At 35.6% G+C, this 15,578-nt stretch overlaps 1 protein-coding gene across 8 annotated transcripts in view; it reads left to right on the top strand.

Moving 5' to 3' along the window:
• Nucleotides 1-14,619, top strand: part of ANKS1B (ankyrin repeat and sterile alpha motif domain containing 1B) — a gene marked incomplete at its 5' end in the record, with an annotated part of 434,494 nt that extends 419,875 nt beyond the window's left edge. For all 8 annotated transcript variants that reach the window (XM_082773376.1, XM_082773377.1, XM_082773375.1 and 5 more), the window contains 3 exons: nt 4,587-4,724; nt 11,294-11,461; nt 12,777-14,619. In XM_082773376.1, coding sequence (XP_082629502.1) covers nt 4,587-4,724; nt 11,294-11,461; nt 12,777-12,887 — 417 coding nt within the window. In that variant the 3' untranslated portion in view covers nt 12,888-14,619. The remainder of the gene's footprint in view (nt 1-4,586; nt 4,725-11,293; nt 11,462-12,776) is intronic.
• Between the last annotated feature and the right edge of the window lie 959 nt (nt 14,620-15,578).

Here is a 15,578-nt window from a genome sequence, read left to right as displayed (position 1 = left end):
TGCAATCATTGAATATCAGCTTTTTGTCCTCACAAATAGGAATATTTATGAGGCTGGCTCTGTAAGAGCTCCAGGCCATAGAGGGGACAGATTTGCACTTTGTGTTTCCTTTCTTTTTCTCTTCTCTTCTCTCCAAAATGAAAGTAATCTTATTGTCACTCTCCAGAAACACTGTCTGGAGGACAAGTGAGGAACACTTAATGGCTCAGTTGGAGAACATTGTGTCCGGCCTTCTGCTGTTAAAAGGCAAGCTCACCACAACAGACATTTGGCAAGGGGCCTCCACAGAATCCTCAACCATGTTCTTCCCTATGCAATTCCTTAAATAAGCAAAACCTATATACATATTTGTAGGTCTATATAATTTTTGGCTAAAAATAAGAATGTAAAGATGTTTCAATAAACAATGAAGATGCAAGAATTTATCCAGGGCCAGACATTGTAAAAATAAGAAACATGAGCTGTGAGTGTACTTTTCAAATGTTAGAGCCTCTCTGACAGCTATGTTCCTAGTAGTATCCATTTGACTCACTGAGCTGCAGCAGCTTCTTCACAGTTATAATTCCATATTTTGTTCACCTTCCTGTGTGACAATGCTCCTGTGCTTTGCCTCTTACATTTCAAAATACGGACAATATATCTCCCCTTTAAAAAAAAAAAAAAAAAAAAAAAAAAAAAAAAAAAAAGCAGAAATTGAGAGATTGGGGAACTCAGTGATGGACAGAACAACGGGTTATTGCTTAGCTAAAGTAAAATGTAAAATCCCTGTAAGCCAGAGTAAAATAATGCATGGATTTCTCTTCTGATGTTTAAGATGGCAAGAAAATGCAATTCATACTGATGCTTGCATATGAATAGAAATGATTTTTTTTTTCCTGTTATGTGACTAAAATGCACTACACAATATAAAAAGTAAGTCAGGCAACCCAGCTTCCTGACCAGGTTAATAATATATATAACTGCTTTGTGTTGCTGAGCATTCAGATCACACCATACATCTAACCCAGTATCCTTCAAACTTAACAAAGCAGTCAGTTTTTAAAGGTGTGTAACTAGAACTGGGTTTTAAGTGAGGGGACAAAAGCAGGTTTGTGATCTTCTGCTATATTTTGGAAGCCACATGCAGGGTTAGAAGACAGCATGAAAGAAAAACAGATATGAAATTAGTATTATGTCAGATATGGCATATTGGCTAGAGCAGAGAGGCCAGGGATTCCTGTCAGCTTCTTTTTCTTCCATTGAATCAAAATGGAGCTTCTGCAACCCTCATATCCTTTATGTTCTCTAATGTGCAGGGCATAAATCAGGACATTGTAATGCTATTAACTATAACTTGGATAAAGCTGTATTCAGCTCTTAAATCTCCTCTATAGTGTAAGGGACATTACTGTAATGTCCTTAGGTTAAAGAAAATAAAAAATAAAAAATAAAAAATCAAGAGAACACAAGGAGCTTCCAGTACAGTGCCTCTTGTCTTATGTATGAAGGAAATTTGAAGTAAATTGGGCAAATTTTATTAGGTGCCTCTAGTTCAATCCCACTGAAAATTATGCCAGTAGTGCAATAGATGTACTTGATCAAGATAATGCCACAGTTCTGTGTGTTAGCTCAAGTGGTAGAATGCTTTCTCTTCAGTTCAAAATCTGCACTGCCTTTCCCTTCTGTAAAAGCCAGGTAATAGCCTGCAACCCTCCCAGGAACGTTGTTATCAGCCTTGTCCACAGTGTGCTGTACCCAATTCCTTCAAGACCCAAAACAGATTAGCACTAAGGTGAGATCCTATTCAGACTTGTACTGATGAGCTTATAGTTGACAGCACTGGACACCACTTAGAAATAAATGCATACTTTTAAATTACAAAAATAGCTAGCAGTTATGTGCTTGAAAACTCAGCTCTCACGGATGTTCATCCTTTTTCTTTATGCCACCAAGCTAAGAATTTGTATTCTGAGTTACAGCAGGCAAAGCTTCAGGTAACAAAGGGCCTCTGACCTCATTCCACTAAAGCTATTTCAGTGACGCCTTGAAGCTTGGCATGACACCGCTTTGACATGACACCATTTCTTTGCAAGTGAGGCCAGAAAGAAATTGCTGCTTAGAAAAAAAAGCAGACTTTCAGAAATTTCTCGTGGATCAGAGCTAACCCTAACTTCAGGATAATTTCTGCAAGAAGGGGGATTGCCTGACACAAGGTAGGCAAGCAAAGGGAAGGTTTCTTATCAAAAACTTGATCTCTCAGGGGTATTTCCTTGGCAGAAGCAGAACTGACTTTCACCTTCCCTTCTTTTTTTCAGAAGCTCTGGAGGTTGCTCTCAACAAAATGAGTAACAATTTTAGAACAACAATTTTTCATTGTCGGTCAGTGCCAGAGGAGTGCACCCAGAAGAGCAAACTGGTTTATAGTCTTACAATTTCTGTAGACTAAAACTATAGGTCTACTAGAGTAGTGACCCTAGGAAATAGTAAATGCATGCACTGAAAACATTTTTAACTTGGAAAGGAGATCACAGAGCATAATTCTGTAGAAGCTAGGGAAAAGCCTATTTCACTACTAATTTTCATCCACAAGATTTATTTTAGGCACACCTTATTTTATTCAAAACAAAGTCAATATGGGTATGTTTACAAACTTCACTTGGTTTAATGTTAAAATAAGCTGTAAAGCACAAACCCCTGTGTCAACCCCAGGTCACCTAGGAAAAGTTTCAGCATGGCAGAGCTTTCAGCTGGTTGCTTTGTGAGTCGTGATTTAACATAAGTATTTCACATGATTTTAACACCTTCCAAGCATTAATTCTTTCTGCTTATTAAACTACAATGTTGATGCTACAACATCAATGACAATATATTACAGCTATATCTGTAATCTTAAAGGGATATCTAAATCCCTGGTTTTGGTATAATTATAATTCTCATCAAAATCTTTACTGAGGGTAAAAGTTATCAATTTGAGAACAAAGGAAATAAAATGCTTAAAGTAACATAAAAAGTCAATGGTCGTTAAGCAGAGATTATACATGTCATTATAAACTGGCATATATTGAAACATAAGTAATGTTTTTGTAATTTTTATGAATAATGCATTAAACAGAAATAACCGAGTATCTTGCTACAATTTAAGATTAAGAGGATTATTTTGTGTCTTTGGTAAGTGTTTCCTTATCATGTTTTTTCTGTAATTTGAAATTTGGAATGCTTTTTATTAAGATTTTTCCCAACCCGTCATTTCTTCAATTAGATATATTAATACATCTTTTAGAAAACTTGACACCTACATACAAGTGGGAAAGTTGCCACTTAGCAAATGAAAGAAGATATGGCAAAGCATTCTAAGTAACTTAGTTGTACATAATTCTTGTTCTTAGAAAAAATGAAAAAAAAAAAAAAAAGAAAAAAGAGGAGGAGAGGAGGTGAGTTGGAAAGAAAAAAAAAAAGAGAAAAAAAAAAAAAAGTGAGGGAAAAACAGAGATGCTCAGAGATTGTTTTAACTTGAACAGATGCCACTAAGGCAACAGTGAAACATAGAGCTGTGAGGGACTGTGACACTACAGATGTCATGTGTTCTTTGGTGCAATAGAGATGTCATACTGCAGCAGGCTTGTTCTCTTTCTTTGTTATTTTTTTTGTTTGTTTGCTTTGTGGAAAAGCCATAGCCACAGTCAGGAGGGCCACAATTCAGAAGATCATATATGATGAGTTGTTCTTCTGTTAAATTATTTGAAACGTGTGTGCTGATGAAGCAAGGCCTAATCATAAGCCACTATGCAGTATCTTCTTCTCTGGCTTCATGGTTCCTTTGGCCTGAACACAATACTTACATATCAGTAATTTATGTAATGAATATTCATAATTTTCTTCAAAGCTCTAGACAGTTTTTTATTTATTTATTTCGTCAGACAGCCACTCCCCACCTCTACCTCAGTTGTATGCTGTAGTTTACATTGGCTGTTGCAAGTAGCGTTGCTAGGTGCATGAAGAGTTTAATACTTCTAAATCTCTTACAGGATGCTGTTGTTGCTAAGTGGAGAAGAGTTGCCAGATCCTTCTATAGTTAAACTTCTTACTAAGCAGAAACATTTCAAGAGCTCAGGGTTTTAATTATAAATGATGATGCTTTGTTTTGTTTTCTTGAAAGAGTGTATCTAAATTTTATCAAACACCACGTGCAAAAAAAAAAAAAAAAAAAAATGGATATTGAGCCTGTTGGGTTTCAACAGATCCTTTCCTGAAAACCATGTAGCCTGAAAAACCATGTAGTCTGAAACTGTATTTACAGCCCTATGCCAGAAAGATGTCTTTTTGTCAAAAATACTGCATAAACTGTATAAAACCCAAGCAAAATCATAGGGAAGACCATAGAATGCACTTGTTGCCTACCAGCTTTTTGACAATTTTAGTTATTGTTGGAGAAGATCAAAACTGAAATGAAATGTATAAGCTCACACATGGAGCATATTAAATCTCTTCTTAGTAAAAAACTTCTGAAATACTTCAGAACAGTAAATGAATGTAAATACAAATCTAACAGCAAGATTTTGCAGCTTTTACATGTAATTCCAATTGTTTGATTTTTTTTTTTTGAACAGAATATTATTGCTGAGCATGAAATCCGTAACATTTCCTGTGCTGCACAAGACCCTGAAGACCTTTCTACATTTGCGTACATCACTAAAGACTTGAAGACAAATCACCACTACTGCCACGTATTCACTGCATTTGATGTGGTCAGTTTATGAAAGATACTTCCTTTAATAGTGCTTTGTAATAGTTATAGTTCTTTAATTCTGTTAAGTCATTTTCAGGCTATATAGTGATTAATAGAAGGTACTGTTCATTTACCACATGAAAATATTAATCTACTATGAGGTAGTAAAATAACATTTATGGAGAAAAATAAGGATTTTCTTTGATACTATCTTATTTCATATCTGAAATAATTCACCTATGTAATTACAGATTTTTACTGTAACTTTAGTGCATAGCACAAGAGAAATTTGAAATGCTATTGAAACAAAAATCATTCAAAAACATTAGTATAGTACAACATGTATGAATTCTTTAAACATGTTTATAAGTGAGTCTTGACAAACAATTCTTCTAATCTATGCTACAGCTTTCCAAGAAGTTCACAAAAATCACTTTTGGCCACCCAGTCTGAAATTTCAGAATGTAGCAGATAAATCAGAACTGAATCAATATTCATTACATTCAGTGCTTAGTCCTGCCGAAAGTCTGACTCAAGAAGTAGCTTAAAATAAATTTGCATTTTAGACTATGTTCCACTGCCTGAAAAGTCAAGGAAGGACTGGTTTGGTGAGTTCCAGCTTTTTGGCTTTTACCCTCATCAGTCTCTCCAAACCAACCAACAAAGGGTGAGAGGGAAAATCACTTTATTGTGGAGTGGAAACATCCCACGTTCACAATGTGGATGTGGTCTGCTGTTTGGACAGAGATCAGATGTTATCCCAGTAAGTGATTTCTTTGGATTTCTTAGCCCAACTGCTCCACGGGTTTCAATGTTTAGCTGAATCAGTCCCAATAAAGCAAACATCTTTCTAAGTATTTCTTAAACCTTTCGGTATTGTATTGAATAACCTGGAAAACCGAAACTTCTGCAAACGTACAGGGAAAATATGAAAAGTTTTATTCTTACTTCAAACAGACAACCAAAAAAAAAAAAAAAAAACTTAGATCTAAGAAAGAGGAGACCACACAGAGAACTAACTACATATCTCTAGAGGTCCTAGGAATTTTTGGCTACCACACTAAATCTCATAGATTTGAAACATCTGTGATAACAGAGATATGAACAGAACACTGTCCTTTTTATGTTCCTGTGTAAAAAGTTACACCTGTAACCATCATCAGATTATTATGGTCCCTCTGTTCTCTTATGCTCTATGTCATGGAAGTGGGAGTTTTAGTTTAAGAAATAATCCAGATATGGAGTTTGGAGAAAAATTATTTTGACACCACCTTTTCCTTTTGAAAGCAGATTGCATTTATTTGGAAATCAGTCTCAAAACTCTTATTTCAGTTAAAAACAAATAGTTTCCAAATACCATATCTTCATTTATAGGTCTAATAATCAAACACAAACACAGACCCGGGTAACATTCATTTTCCAGAATAGTGATCCAGAAATAATTCTAACATTTTGCTCACTTCCCATACCTTAGGAGGAGCATTTAATACCCTAAGCACTTTAATGTTTCCATATTGCTTAAAATAGCTATTTAATGTCTAACTGTCATATTTTTTTTTCTGCTATATAATCCTCAGTCGGGTGTTATCTACTGAAATATTCTTTTTGTGTATGTGTGTTGTTTTATGTTTCAGGATCTAACATTTCTTATGGAAGTACAAGCTCCGTGAAAAAAAAATTAAATATCTAAATATTCAGAACATAAGAATACAGTAATTTAAATTTTCTATTTAAGTCCAGCCTTTATGGAGCCTGATCTTACAGTTTGCTAATAGAAACAATCCTGTCATTTTTTTAGTAGATAGAAATCCAACCATGGTAAGAAAAGTAAAGTTCAAAATGGTAAAACCCACAATAAAGTATAAAAAAAGATGCATCTAATATATATTATGGTAATATAATATACACTATTAGATGATTTTTTTTCACTCTCTTAGGTCCTTCAATTCCCCAGGAAATATGGGGAATAGCTTTTTTTTTTTTTTTTTTTCCCAAATAGGAAAGTATTTTAGTATAACATGTCAACTACCAGCATTACTGATACTATTTAGAAGTGACTGTACATTCAACTTCTCTACTCAGAGTTATAATGCTATAATCAAAATTGGGAAAAACATCAGACTTGCCTGAAGAATATTGAAGGACACAAGGCTTGGGGAGAAGAGGATTTATTGAGCGATATTTGAAACCCACTTCACTCATTCACTCAGAAAAAAACAACCCTAAAACTACCAGTGAGGGATTCCTACTGGAGAAATAAGCCATCATAACAGTCCCTGTGCCAAAGTTCAGTTCATATATGGGAGACATCCAAAGTAATTTCAGTCAGGTATTCTTTCATTGTGCAACACACCAATTAATAGAAAATAATCTGCATAAACTGGAACAGTATCTGCTTTTCTTCATGCAAAGGGCCTGACTAGTGCTCTGCATAACCCAAAGACTTTGCTTTTCTGTATTCTTCTGTCCTTCATTGCACAGATTAAGCTGGATAAGCATTGGAAACTGCTAGTATACATATATAGCAGAGATGAAAAAACATGTTTTCAGGTCTCAAAGTTCTCTTTATTGCCTTCTTCCAGTGGATTTGGAGACTGAAATTTGTTTTGGAAGTTGTTCTTTGTTCACATGACCATCCAGGTACAATCAACATAGCATCTGCTTGTCCTCAGAACAGAATACTTCCTTCCTTTCCAAACCCCAGAGATGGCATGCCCAGATGCTGTCCTCTCAGGGGAACATTAGGCAGAATGTGTGAAAGCATTTTAATTTCTCCTCACAACCTTCTTGAGATGGAGCACACTCAGGCACAGAGAGCTTTCAGCTCATGAGCAAATGAGTCTCTCGTCTTTGTCTAGTCTACATAGATAGCTTTTGCAGCAGTCTGAAAAGCACAATTTGAAGGCCTGTTTCCATCTTTTTATTGCATACAATATCTCACTGTGCTACATTAGAAGAGAGGGAAGGATTCAGAAGAGTTTGACATATGTCATTGCTTTAAATCCACAATGAGAAAGGATCAAGAATTTAAGTTGCATGAGTGCCTGTTCATGAAAACCTCATGCAGCCCAGGAGTACACAGCTGTTAAAGGCAAATGCCAGGTGTGCTTCTCTCGTCATACCAGCTTTGGTGAGCTGAGCTTTCTTCCCCTTGAATGCACAAAGGGTGACGCATTAGAGTGCAGACAAATGCACGTCCTTTCAGGTGCCCCCAAATGTAAATGTTTTGTGGTCTGGAGGGTAAAGCATCTGTACAGTCAACAGTGTAAACGTACATGTATAACAGCTCTACACCCAAGGAACTCTATTTACTAATAAATAACCTTCCATATTTGTCAGGTTTTTATAGTAGAAATCCTTGACGTCAGGCCTTGAAGACCATCATGACTAAGAATCGGGCAAATGATTACATTCCAGGGAATGGAAATTTTGAACTGGGATAGAATTTTCAGATTTTTCAAGTTAAAATTTCATATACTGTGTTCGGTTTGGTTTTACCTACTGGGATTTTAAGTTCAGTACATTGCAGAGAGGATCTCCTAATTGACATTCCTACACAGCCAATGAGGTGGGTAGCTCATACCAATTATCTGTGCGATACCAAAGGAAGCTTCTCCAGTAAATTCAGTTTAAAGACCAAATATAACATTGATCATAAAGGGGAAAAAAATCATTGCCTTAAAGCAGAAACCCATCAAATCCTCAGTATATCCAAAGTGTTTTTCAAAAAAGGCAAAAAAAAAAAAAAATTCCTTGCAAGTGACATTTTAGTTTTTGTCGATCAAAAGACAGAAATTAGCAATCTTGCTCTCATTCTTAAAATATTCCTGAAGCCTCAACATAGCTTTATGGAAGCATGAAAATACAACGAAGAAACAGTGCCTTATACTTATGCAGGAAAAAACTGTAGCAAAACAATTAGCTGTTGTAATTGGTTGGCTGAATTAAAGTGGTTGAAGAATACTGACTCAGACTTGCACTAAGGAATTGAAATATAACATTACATGGGAAACAAGGCAATTGACCTCAGTTTCTCATAACACACAAATTAAAGGCATTAGCTTACTCACTTTCCTTCTCTGCCATGCTGAGCAAAGAATGGGATTGCAGCAGCACTCAGAATCACCATGGTCCTAAAAAGTTTACCTCCTTTCCAAGGAGCTTTATGGGGTGACGTAAAAGTCAACGTCCTCCACAGCGACCACATGGTCTACAACTTTTGTACTAGGCATATCTTGGGTAGACAGACTTCTTTACTTCCTTTTGTGTTATATGTTTAAAAAATAATAATAATAATAAAATGGTGTGCTCAGTCCATCAAAAGGATTTACATTATGGTTTTTACAGTTGTTGTCTTCCTCCCATATCCTCAAGGGAATCCTGCTCTTACCTCTCCAGTAATAGCCCATCCAATATACGCTAACTCTCATCTTCATATTCCTCCCCTAGTACTACAAGTGAGAAATCTCTCAACCCAAACCTATTTACTTCTGTTGTGTGTGTGGTTTTTTTTTTCCAATTAGAATTCTGCAGATACTTTTTTTAAATTTTAAAAGGTAAAATTCTGAAGCCCTCCATTATATACAAGTGAAGTGCACGCTTCACTTCTTCAAAGCTCTATCACAGTACACCATGTGTGACATTTATGCACAAGTTATGGTTCAGTTTATGTTTAGAATAATGAACAGAACAGTACACACTTTGCATTGTTTGCCATATTTCAAATATGTATTAACTATAGAAACAGCTACATGTTTGCATGCTCTAGGCAGGCCTATTTTTTTCATTTTACACACTATACAAGAAAACAAACCATAGTAGCTTACGACAAGATGCAGGATGCAGACTACGTTTCCCATGTCTCTGCACGGCAGACTCTCTGCTTTTCTCTACTCTGATCTCAGAACTGTTCAGTCTGTCTCTCAGGGACCTTTATGTATACCTTCCTGGATAGTGCGTTCTGCCAGTCCCAATAGTATTACAGTCTGTTTTTTCTCCAAACCTTTATTACACCCTGTTCTGTTGATGTATTCCTTTACCAATAATAATATCCAGCGTAGATAATCCCACAGTGACATAGTACACTACTTTACTGTCACAACAGCAGATTAAGATGTCATTAGAATAATATCCTCGCGCTACTAATATGTGCAGTCTATTTCAAATAATATTATTCTGTACCTTTTTAACAATTATACTCAATTGGTCTTAATTCTATAACTAGTGTCCTGCTAAAAGGCAGACCACTTTATAATAGTCTCTTTAGGTTTTCATTTATGACTCCACTGGCAAACTTCAGTATTTCTCAGTCCTGGCCAGTTTCCTTAAATTAAGAGGGAGACAATTTGGAGACTATTGCTATCAAATCAGACAAACATTTTTATTTGGGAAACTATGTAACTTTGGCTAGCTTGCTGTTGTTAATGCAGTCATAACAGCTGAGAGGATGTCCCAGTGGAGGAGTATAATTGTTTTCTCTCTGACCTAACAAAGGCCAGAGTTGGCACCTTTATAAGAAGCTTCTGTAATGAGCCAAATAGGCTGAATTTAGCCTACACTTTTTCTACAGAGTATAAAGACTCTCATTACAGAGAATGTGTGGGTTATAAAGTACATCATTCAATGTAGTGTGATAACAAAGGGATAGAATTTCTTCATGACTGCAGTGAAACTGTAGTATATGGCATGAAATAAGACACATAGTCTTTTAACCATTTAATGACTGAAGGGCAGAGAGTGTATTTCTGTGTGTCTTGCACTGCTTTCTCACTTATTACAAACTCAGCAGTTAGACTTGACAAGCTAAAAAGATGCATCACATAAAATTGCTACATCTGAAATTACACCAAAAGCATGTAGGTGTTTTAAGGGCTCACCTAATTTCAAAGCATACAGGAATGCACCCAGCTGTGGGCTACAGATGTTCAGGAAGGAGAGAGTAACTTCTGAATTAAATCCAAGATGTATGAATTACTCTAAGAAGAATGCAGGACATAAGAAAGCAAGCCTGCAGGCTTGTGTTTGCTCTGCAGGTGTTCAAAATATTATTGGAAAGTTTGTAAGAGCCTATAAATAAATATACCAAAACAACCCCACAAACCTGGAGGGGGAAAAAAAAAAAAAAAAAGACTTTCACTTGCAGTTTGGATTGTGGTCAGCCAGCTCTGGAGAAGGAGAGGTCAGCAAAGGAAGTCTGGAGGTCTGAAGTAGAGGAAGGTGGAATGTCAGATACCCACAGCAGTCCAAGATGGGTGGGGTCTCAAGAACAGCAGATACAGGGTGAGGTGGGAAGGGGTGGAGGGGTTAATGACTTGTTTGAAAAAGAGGTGACACCCATCCACTCACCCCTTTTCTCATGTTTAGTGAGATAATGTTTTCAAAGTTTTTTAAAGTAATTATTTTAACTACAGTAGATTACATATAGATTGTCCTTAATCAATGAGAAATCAAATAACAGATGTAAATATTGCAGATATTGTTTTTAATTATTTTCATTAAAATGCATTCTGTAAACAGTACTATGCCACTTCTTATATCTAACAATAACTCCACCTAATTCCAATTTTAAATGTTTTTGTTTTGTTCCAGAATTTAGCTTATGAAATCATTCTTACATTAGGACAAGCATTTGAGGTGGCCTATCAGCTTGCACTACAAGCACGAAAAGGGGGCCATTCTTCAACACTCCCAGAAAGCTTTGAAAATAAACCTTCTAAACCTATTCCAAAACCACGTGTTAGTATTCGGAAGTCAGTGGTAAGTAGAAAGGAGTGGTGCATGTAAAAAAAAAAAAATAATAATAACAATAATAATAATAGTAAGCTATACAGTAAGAATTGATGCATGTGTAGAAGCTGTGTAAGTTAACACACCTGTTGAGTCAGAAACTCTCCACATCTCAGCTGTGCTGCCTCTGCTCATCACGTGGTAGGGTTATGTCACTGCAGTGCAGGAAGCCACTCAGAACTGCCCAATTTGTGTTCCTCTGGTTTAGAAAGTTGCTTGACTAGTGTTGAACATATTTCTTTTCTAGTTATTCCAAAGTTTTAATTGATTCAGCCTGATTTCAATGTATTGTCCTCTTTTAAGTGTTGTGTATCACAGCCAATGCATACATTTAAAACTGTTCAGTTCCATGGACTTCCTGGAGCCTGTGTCAAGAAATAAAATCAGCACTAAACCTATTTTTGTTACACAATCACTGCATGTGCAAATCAGTATCTCAAAAATTTTGATGTCTGATTTGGGTATGATTGCCAGATGATGAAACCTAATCAAATTGCAAATCCAAATCAATCTACAGTGATCTTGTCACACCAAACAACTTCGTTTCCTACTTTTTTTTTTTTATTTTTTACCTTCTACAGAACCTCCTTTCAGAACAGGGTTTCAATACCCTTTTCAATATCTTCTTTGAAATCCCAAATTCCTAAAAATCGTAGGTGATCAGAGCAACATATTGATTTTCTTTATAATTTCTTGTCATCCTAGAGTGCACAGCTGAGTGAAACACTCTTTTATGATACAGCTATTCAAAAATTACAAAAATTATTTTAATTCAAGTGAGCGTAGCATGATCATGTAGTTGACTACATAGTGTATCATATTCATTGGCTATAAAGGAGAACCATACTCTGTGATATTTAATTCTGGGATGAGGGGAAGGGAATATGTATACATGAACGTGTACATATGACCATGCACTTTCTTGTTCATCACCATAGGATTTTAAGAAAGAACATTTCCTGATGCTATCATCTGTCTCAGTACTGAAAGGACTTTGCAGGATCAAATGTTGCTTTAAATGTAGCATTAACAAGCTTTGATGTGCTAGAGCTTGGGGATCAGCACTGCTCTGATCTAAATTGTAAATCAGGGCAACCATCAGTAGGTAGATGGGAATACAGACCACTGCAGACTACTGCTGTAGACATTAGAACAGGGCTTTATTGATAAAGGTTTTGTGGTGTTTTCTAGTATTTTTTTTTTTTTTTAAGAAAAAACTTCTACTAGAAATGCTGTGTGCAGAGATGGTAACCCATCTGTTTATCTGCTTTTTTTTTTTTTAAAGCAAATAGATCCATCTGAACAAAAGACTCTTGCGAATCTACCATGGATTGTTGAACCTGGACAAGAAGCCAAAAGAGGCATTAATACCAAGTATGAAACTACAATTTTCTGATACAAAACTCTCCCCCTGTTCCTTGTTGTGCCTTGCACTCCAAGCAGTCACAGCACAGCCTTTCCTTTATGGCAACGTTTCAATCCAGCAGAGAGGAAGACTGCACTGTATGAGTGGCCTTGTAACTAACGAAAAAGGCTGATAGTCATTTCTGGTGATCTTCTTCCTGCAGCACTGACAGAAGAATGACACTATATGAAGACTTTTAAAATTACAGTCCACAAGAGGAGTGAGAAACATTATTTTTCACACAGTTCTCCCTTGTGACTTTGCCACAGTGCTTTCTTTGATTTCTTATTTTAGAATTCTACTTTTTAAAAAAACAAAAGGTCTCCTAACTAACACTAATGCTGCCTACAAGTAGGATATTTGATTGGTTTTTTATTTAAATCTTGGCAGTTTTTAATTGAAATAGAACCAGAATTAATAAATAGAGTATTTGTGAAACCACTGAATTCATTAATAATTGCTGTGTTGAATAAAGAACTCATTAAAGTGACAAGAAATTAGGTACCCTGATTTCTGTGTGCGCTGGTTTTATATGTAATCATTGGTGTCCTTTGATCCTCTACAGAAATAGGAACTTCTTGAATTGTAACAAAGGATCAGAGTTTTATGAATGGATAGAAAAAAAGTATTAATAATGCACAGAAAACCTTTATTAGATATTTTTATGGAAGAGAAAAACTATGGGAAAGCATATGAGTATTTATGGAAAGGAAGCCAGATTAATTATGACAAATATTGTTTATTTTAAAGTTGATTAAACCATTGCTATTGCAGCATTATGAAAATTATAAAAGTTGTAGCATCAGTGCACTGGATGTTCCGTGTGATCAGTCTGGAATGCAAGTGGAATGAATGGTCATTCTACTACACCTACATAATAGTTTATGCAGTTTGACATTGCTATAGCCATGAATTCTACTAGTATTTTTTAAAATAATCTCAGTGGTTCTAAAACAAAATCAAAACTCTGGATTTTGCTATCAAGATTTCTGTCACAGAAAACTTGTTTGGAAGATTGTTGATAAAATTATACTGCAAAACATTTTCTAAATAAAAATGGTGAGAAAAAGAAAAAAATTCCAAAGTAATAAAAATGTTTTCATGGAACAAAATGGTTAAGCATTTGCTTAATATTTGATTAAATAATATTTACTTACATTTTCTTTAAAGTGTTTTAATTTTTTTAATGTCTGTGGAGTATTTGTATAATACCATGATGTATATTTATGTAGAACTGAAATTATAACAGTACAAATATCACTATAGGAGAAAAATGGCATTTTAACGTATATTGTTCTATCCAGTCAAATTGTGAATCATTTTGAAGTTCATTATAGAGATATTGATAAATTGTGTGGTTGTCTTAACGTTTTTTTAATTATTATTTCATATCCAGCTGAGATTTTCAGTCAGAATGGTCAGTTGGTAAATTCCAAAAATGGATAACTGAACTTGGTTTAAACCTGATAATTGTATATGGTTTAGTTAAACCTAATCATAGCGCTGAGTGATGACATACTTTTAATACAGTATTCGATTTACTTGAACAAAATAGTTCCTTGTACATATTTTGCCTATTCACTGTTGATATGTACGTAGTCAACTGGCAGTAAAAAACTAACACTAAAAATATGGTACCAAAAGGAAAATTGTATAGGAGAACAGTAAATAGTAGCCTCACTGCAACAAAACTTATGTAAATATGCTTGGGCTTCCAGTTATAAATTTTGTAATTTTGTCATTTATTTATATCCTATAAAAGCACACAAAATAAAATGAAGTTGTACAGTCACAGGACGTTGTGCGTCATTTTATCATTGCTAAATGAAACAAGGGGCTGAGCCAAGGGATACTGAAGTCAGGGAAATGTCATCCCTTCCCTTTCCCCAGTTTCACTGGGCTTTTGATCCTGTCCCACACAAACTCAGGCATTGCTGTGGAGACAGCTTTATTTTAGAATACAGATTTTGTTTACAGATGGTAAACACCTCATACTTTAAAGCCCTTAATTAACTGTTGTTTTTTTTTGGTGCACTATTCAACTGCTGTCTTTCCATATTTAATTACATACTTAAGAGTTCCAGGGGAAGTTATGTTAAAATGAATACACTTCAGACACCGAAAGTATTAAAATGTCCAGATTTTCAGGCTATAAAACTGGGTAGCTGAGTGACCCCTACAATTAAAGGAAAAGGCAGGAGCTGTAACACAACCCTAAAATATAAGGGAAGTGAAGCAACAGGAAGGATGGCAATTTGCAGGAGAAATTTGATCCTGGTTTATCAAAGAGATGTCAAACAGGTAAAGTGGCACAGCAAGCAGTTGGACTTGTTTGGGAGAGATAATAAGGGGCAAAAGCAACTGAGGATGGCTAGCAAGACTGATGTAAAATGAGATGGATGAAAGACTGTTAGGACAGGAAATTAGTATGAAGAGAATAGTTTGGGGGGACAGTGAGTCAGCGAATGACTGAAGCCCCCACAGCAGACATAAATTGAAACTGGAAGGAAACATAAGAGTTAACGGGCATAAGGTACTTCTGTATTTGCAGAAACCTGGGATTTTAGAGGAAACATTTTCCTGCACTAACTAATTAGTCCAAAAAGGACTAACTGATTTTACATAAGCCCACTGGAGGCAAATTGATGGGGTCCCATCTGTCATGGGACAATGGTTCAGCAT

The sequence above is a fragment of the Aythya marila genome (assembly GCF_965140915.1).
Source record: "Aythya marila genome assembly, chromosome: 1".
NCBI classification, from domain to species: Eukaryota; Metazoa; Chordata; class Aves; order Anseriformes; family Anatidae; genus Aythya; species Aythya marila.
The sequence above is the reverse complement of the archived record's forward strand: the minus strand, read 5'-3'. Positions and strand labels throughout refer to the sequence as shown.